Source organism: Hyposmocoma kahamanoa, unplaced genomic scaffold (assembly GCF_003589595.1).
Source record: "Hyposmocoma kahamanoa isolate Upper Pololo Valley unplaced genomic scaffold, ASM358959v1 78282, whole genome shotgun sequence".
Lineage (NCBI taxonomy): Eukaryota > Metazoa > Arthropoda > Insecta > Lepidoptera > Cosmopterigidae > Hyposmocoma > Hyposmocoma kahamanoa.
This window is the reverse complement of record NW_020653955.1, coordinates 5,741-11,470: the sequence shown is the minus strand read 5'-3', so window position 1 is coordinate 11,470 and position 5,730 is coordinate 5,741. Positions and strand designations below refer to the sequence as shown.

The following is a 5,730-nucleotide window of genomic DNA, read 5'->3' as shown; positions in this document are numbered from 1 at the left end:
ACAAAACCTCTGAGACTCGAAATATGTCAATTGCGAGATAGGAACAGAACCTCCCCCGGGGATATTCAAAAAGTGGTCATTTATAGCATTTGGATCATTGAAGCCAGGCGGCAGAGAATCAGATTTGCAAGGGTCGCACATAATCTTGTCTTTAACAGTCTTCCAGAAAGTAGTGCTATCTTTAAAATTACAATTTATAAGATTATTGAAATAAGCACGTTTATCGTTATTAATGCTTGTTATAACTATTTTTTTTAAATCCTTATAGTACTGACCATGCGAATCCAAACCCGTTTTCCGATACCTTTCATGAGCTCGGTTACGTAGATTCATCATAAATTTTATCGTATCAGTCACCCATGGAAGTGACTCATGTTTGAGATGAATGGTCTTCATTGGAGCAAGTGTATCGAAAACACCTAAAATCAGAGCATTAAATTTTTCAACCATAGAACCCACATCCGGCATCCCATTTACAGAATCCCAATCAACGGATAGAACTACGTTATTTAATTCTGATAGATTGATGTCCTTTAAAGGTCGATAAGTTACAAGTTTGGGTGGCATTTTTGATTTTTTAAGATTTAAAGTGACAACAACCATTGCATGACCCAATCCCGCCTTTACGTTGTGTGTTGTTACTTTATGAACTTTGCAGTTGGTACACACAACATCGATTAAAGTTTCAGATGTCAAAGAAAAATGGGTTGGTTTATTGACTACCTGTTTTAGGTCCATGTAGTGTAAGAACTGAGACAATTTGACGGTGCCAGAGTCAGACGGACACAGCATGTTTATATTGAAATCACCTGCCAGTACCAAATAATCGTAAGTTGAAAAATGCGTGATTGTTTCTGTCAACACATCAATAAAAGTGTCTACGTTGATCCAGCGAGGTCTATATGCTGTGCCTACAATCACTCTAAAACCATTCACACGCAATGATAGCCACATTTGTTCGATATTGTCATTCGGACTTGGAATATATCTGACATGTACACCCTTCCTAATATAGAATCCAACACCTCCCCCCCGGCCTCTCCGCATGTGAACTGGGCGTGGAGCTAGGCGAAGCCTGTAACCAGGCGGGGATGGAGCACATGCCGTCTGATTCGCTGCAATCCAGGTCTCGTTTACAGCCAATATATCAGGTCTATACTGATCCATCGCAATGTTAAAATCATCATGGCCAGTGTTTAGCGAGCCGGCATTGTAAATACCTAAGCTAAAGAATTTAGCATTGGAAGTCATTGTAAAAATGTTAAAATTAATATATATAAGCAGCACCACGGGCCTAGCGAATATAAAAAGCAAAATAATACATTTAAAACATAGTACTTGATGTAAAAAATAAAGCAAAATCCAAAACACAGGTTAAAAGCGCAAAGTAAGTGTAAAGAAATGGGTATCACAATACAATGAACCGATTCATTATGCCTCACGGCAACAACACACGCAGATACATAGCAATGAATGCTTACACTACTGAGCCAAACACATGTAAAAATTAAACAAGAATGAGCGTTGTAGAGGCATAGTAGCAACATATATAAAGATAATTGTGAAATATATATACAAAAAATCATAATGATCACAAAAAATATAGCAGTGAAGTCACTACAAATTGTGCGCAAGATACACATATAACACAAAAGCACGAAAAGTAGTGATGGAATTGCATACAGAGACATGTACAAAACATATAGAGAACAAAACATCATAAACACAGATAATGGTACAACGACGTTGGTACCACTAATTACATAACTTGCAAAATATCTATAGTATGTGTGTAATATGCAAACAGGACGAAATAATTCATTTGTCATTAGAAATACCAATAGCGTCATTGCCAAAAACACGGACCAGATCAGACTCCGTGCGAAGACGGTGGCGAGGTACACCCACTCCGTGCTGTTGGCGAGCGAAAACATTTCCGTCTCGTGTCCACACAAAACGCCAATTTAGTTGCGCTGCAGCCTCCCTGGCACGTCGGAATATAAGCCTATTTGCCCTGGTTAGCCGCTCATTCACGTAAAATCTGCGCGAAGGGCCAGGCAGGCCCGTGCCCTCGGTGGTTGCGCCGCGACGAACGCGCGCCGCTCGCAGAAGTTCGTCACGCACACCGCGGCGTGCCAAGCGCACGACAAGAAGCCGCGGCCTCGCGTCTCCGCCCCCTAAATCCGGCGCTCGTCCAACGCGCATCGTACTAACAATATCCTGCTCCGACAGATTGACACCAAGCTTACTGGCCAATGTCATGACGACGTGTGGCAGGCCTTCTCCTTTTTGCTCTGGAACACCCGAGAGCTCGATGTCATTGAGCAGCAATTCTTGATCTCGGTCATTTAGTTGAGTCTTTAATTGTTCAACTGCTACTAATAACGAGCTGTTGTCAACAACACTTCCACCAATCTCGGCTCCACCATCAAAGCGATGCAACAGCGAGTCCACCCTTTCTTCAATCCTATTCACTCTCTGCTCAACAGTGGCCATCCTGTCAGAGAGCTTTGACAAGACTGTACCAAGTGACCTCATCTGCGTACGCGAAGCCACCATCTCCTCCCGAAGCAGACGCATTTCCATGACCAAATTCTGTGTCGGTGACCCCTCCAAGGTCACATTATGCTCTGTGTCATTGAGGAGACCATCGTTATCGGGTGGATTGGGCAAATGAGCCAGCGAATCGTCCAAACAGTCTGGAGCACCCTGAGTCGGGTTTCCGCCGCGTCGAACCGTAACCCCACCAACTGAATGCACAGGGGTATCAGCATTATCTGACTTAGGCAGTTTGCTAACACACAAGGGACACCTCCAGGCAGCCCTATGTTCGCAAGTCATAGTATTGAAAAATCGTTGCTCGGACACATTTGCACATAGTAGGTCATAAAAACCTTTACAGTTTGCACAGCACAAAAACAGACGATTTTCTATAGGTAGTAAGCAACCAGAGCAAGTAATATTGTTGGCTGCCATTTCAAAAAACAAAGAAAAGAAATTTAAAAAAATAAAAAAAATTAAGAATAGATTTGTGTCGGATTTGAACCCCGGGCACTTCAAATACGGCGTCAAATTCACGCCGCTATACCAACGACTCGCTTATACGAACTGGTGAAATTTCGCTATCCTTGGTACGTAATGCCAAATCGTGCGTCATGTGCAAAAACGGACGAGCGAAGAATACCCACAACGGCGCACTGTTCGCAGAATAATTTGTTAAACTGTGATAGTTTAAATGTTAAAATGTTGTGTTTTCTCCACAACTACAACACACTCAATTAAAACACAAACACCAAACGAAGGAGCCGAAGACGCGAAAACATTTAATGTACAACTTAGATCACAACAACAAGTATTATCACATAAAATAATTTTTAATAACTGAGAGCCATGTATCACGTCCGATATCGATACCGCGCCCCGCGCTTCCATTCATTGGAATTATTTTTTATTAAATAATTACGTGCGATTACTTCTCATTTGGCATTGTTTTATATAAGGGCGCTCTCTAACCGGCGAGCATTCGCTTGTCGCGTTATAGATAGATAGATAGATAGATAGATAGGTAGTTTATTTGCCACAAAACACACATATTACATGAAATACAAAGACAGAACAAACAATGATATAAATACTTAAAACTAACAAAAGTAGAGTAATATAAACAACAAGGACAAAATAAAATCAAGACTTATAGTAGAAAAATGTAGCATGTGTGCTGCCGTGGCGCATAGGACGCAGCTCAGCTTTAAACCATCGCCAAAAGCGACGAGCTGATTTTCAGCTACCTCCCAAAAGGTTACGCGGAACGTTAAAAAAGGGAAGAGAAAAGAAAAGATTGTTGCTGTGCAAATTAGTGCGCTGTGTACTCAAATCATATAGGAGGAATAAAGAATCATATTATTATAATAAATTGCAAACCTAAAATGAATTTAAAAAAATCATAAAAATAAAGAGAAAAAAAAATTAATAGTAGATTATTATTTGTGGTCAGTCTACAATAAAATATAAGTTAATTAAAGTTTACTCACTAAAACAATAATATATCGGTCGGATACGACACCTCAGGCGCGAAGTGCTGAGGAATACCCAGTCTTTGCTTGGCCAATACAGCAGATTTTAAATGTTTTTTAAAAGTGTATTTTGATTTAAATGATCTAATTGGGGGAGGGATGTTGTTCCAGCACTTCGTCGCCTGATAACGGAAACTGCCAGTGAACGCCACAGTTCGGTGTTGCTGCAGTAATAACGGAGGACGTACAGACCTTGGATCTTCTTGGAAGTAACGGTTACGAGGAAAAATCAGTTTCTCGTACAGATATTCGGGACGTTTATTTTTTATTATATCGAACATAAGGCAAGCAAGGTGAAATCTTCTACGCGACTCTATGTTCAACACAGATGCTGCATTTATATAAGGAGAAATGTGGGTCCGAGGAGGAATATTATAGCAGAACCTACAACACGCATTTTGTACGCGCTGCAGTAGACGTTTAGTTCGTTCTAGGATGCGAGGCCCATACACGACATCACCGTAATTGAGCCTGGAAAGGATCAGAGACTCACAAAGCATGACACGGGATTTTTCACTCAGTAAGTGACGGATCTTGTATAGTACTTTGAGACGATAGAAACAGCTATTTACAAGGTTCTGTATATGGCTTTCGAAGCGTAACAAGCTATCAATGACCATCCCAAGGCATTTTGCCTCGTTCACGCGTTCAAGGTGTTGACCATGAATAGTTACGATGGGATTACATTCAATTACTCTGTTTACCTGCGTCCCGCCTCCAAGCACCATAAACTTAGATTTAGTCGGATTCAAAACAAGAGAATTCTTACAGGACCATTCATATACACCAGTCAGGTCTTCGTTTAGTTTTTGCAGGGTAGATAAAGCATCCTTAGGCTTTGCTGAGATGTACAATTGAACATCATCCGCATAAAAATGACACCTACAATGTTTCAAGACACGCTGAAGGTCAGCACAGTAGATAATGAATAAAAGAGGACCAATTATTGAACCCTGAGGCACACCACAGATTACCCGCCGAGAAGCAGATGTCAAAATAGTTCCATCATGTCTATGAAGTCTGACAATCTGCGTTCTATTATATAGGTAACTGTTAAACCACAGCAAGGAACGTGTATTAATACCGTAGAAAGAAAGCTTAGATAGAAGAAGAGATATACTAATACTATCGAACGCACGGGAATAATCCAGCGTAGTAAAAAGAGTCGCATGACCAACATCCTGTTCAGTTAATATATTGTCAATGACATCGAGCAAAGCCGTTGTGGTACTACGTCCTCTACGGAAACCAGATTGAATGGAAGGTAGTATATTATTTTCTTCAACATATTTACTTAACTGTACATGTACAATCCTCTCCAATATCTTCGACAAAAAAGGCAAAATACTAATAGGTCTTAAATCTTTGAGATCACTAGGGTTATCTACTTTTGGTAATGGATTGACCATAGCCACCTTCCACTGTTCGGGAAATTCTCCCATAACAATTGACCTGTTTATTATGCCCGTAATAGCTTTCAGAGTATGTGGAAGAGTGAGCATTACCATATCTCTACTAACACCATCATAGCCAAGAGCGTTCGATTTCACAGACATGATATACCTACTAACATCCTCCTCGCTTACAGTATCCAAATTAAATTCGGACGTACAAAACCTCTGAGACTCGAAATATGTCAATTGCGAGATAGGAACAG

The 5,730-nt window shown here is 40.6% G+C and overlaps 1 protein-coding gene across 1 annotated transcript; it reads right to left on the bottom strand.

Moving 5' to 3' along the window:
• Nucleotides 1-1,818: 1,818 nt before the first annotated feature.
• On the bottom strand, nt 1,819-2,841 carry LOC113233484. The gene has a single exon (XM_026468611.1). The coding sequence runs from the start codon at nt 2,839-2,841 to the stop codon at nt 1,819-1,821; it is 1,023 nt and encodes a 340-aa protein (XP_026324396.1).
• Between the last annotated feature and the right edge of the window lie 2,889 nt (nt 2,842-5,730).

Bases quoted from the DNA above. Each gene is read 5' to 3' on its own strand.
- LOC113233484 (XM_026468611.1), bottom strand. From the start codon at position 2,841: ATGACTTGCGAACATAGGGCTGCCTGGAGGTGTCCCTTGTGTGTTAGC.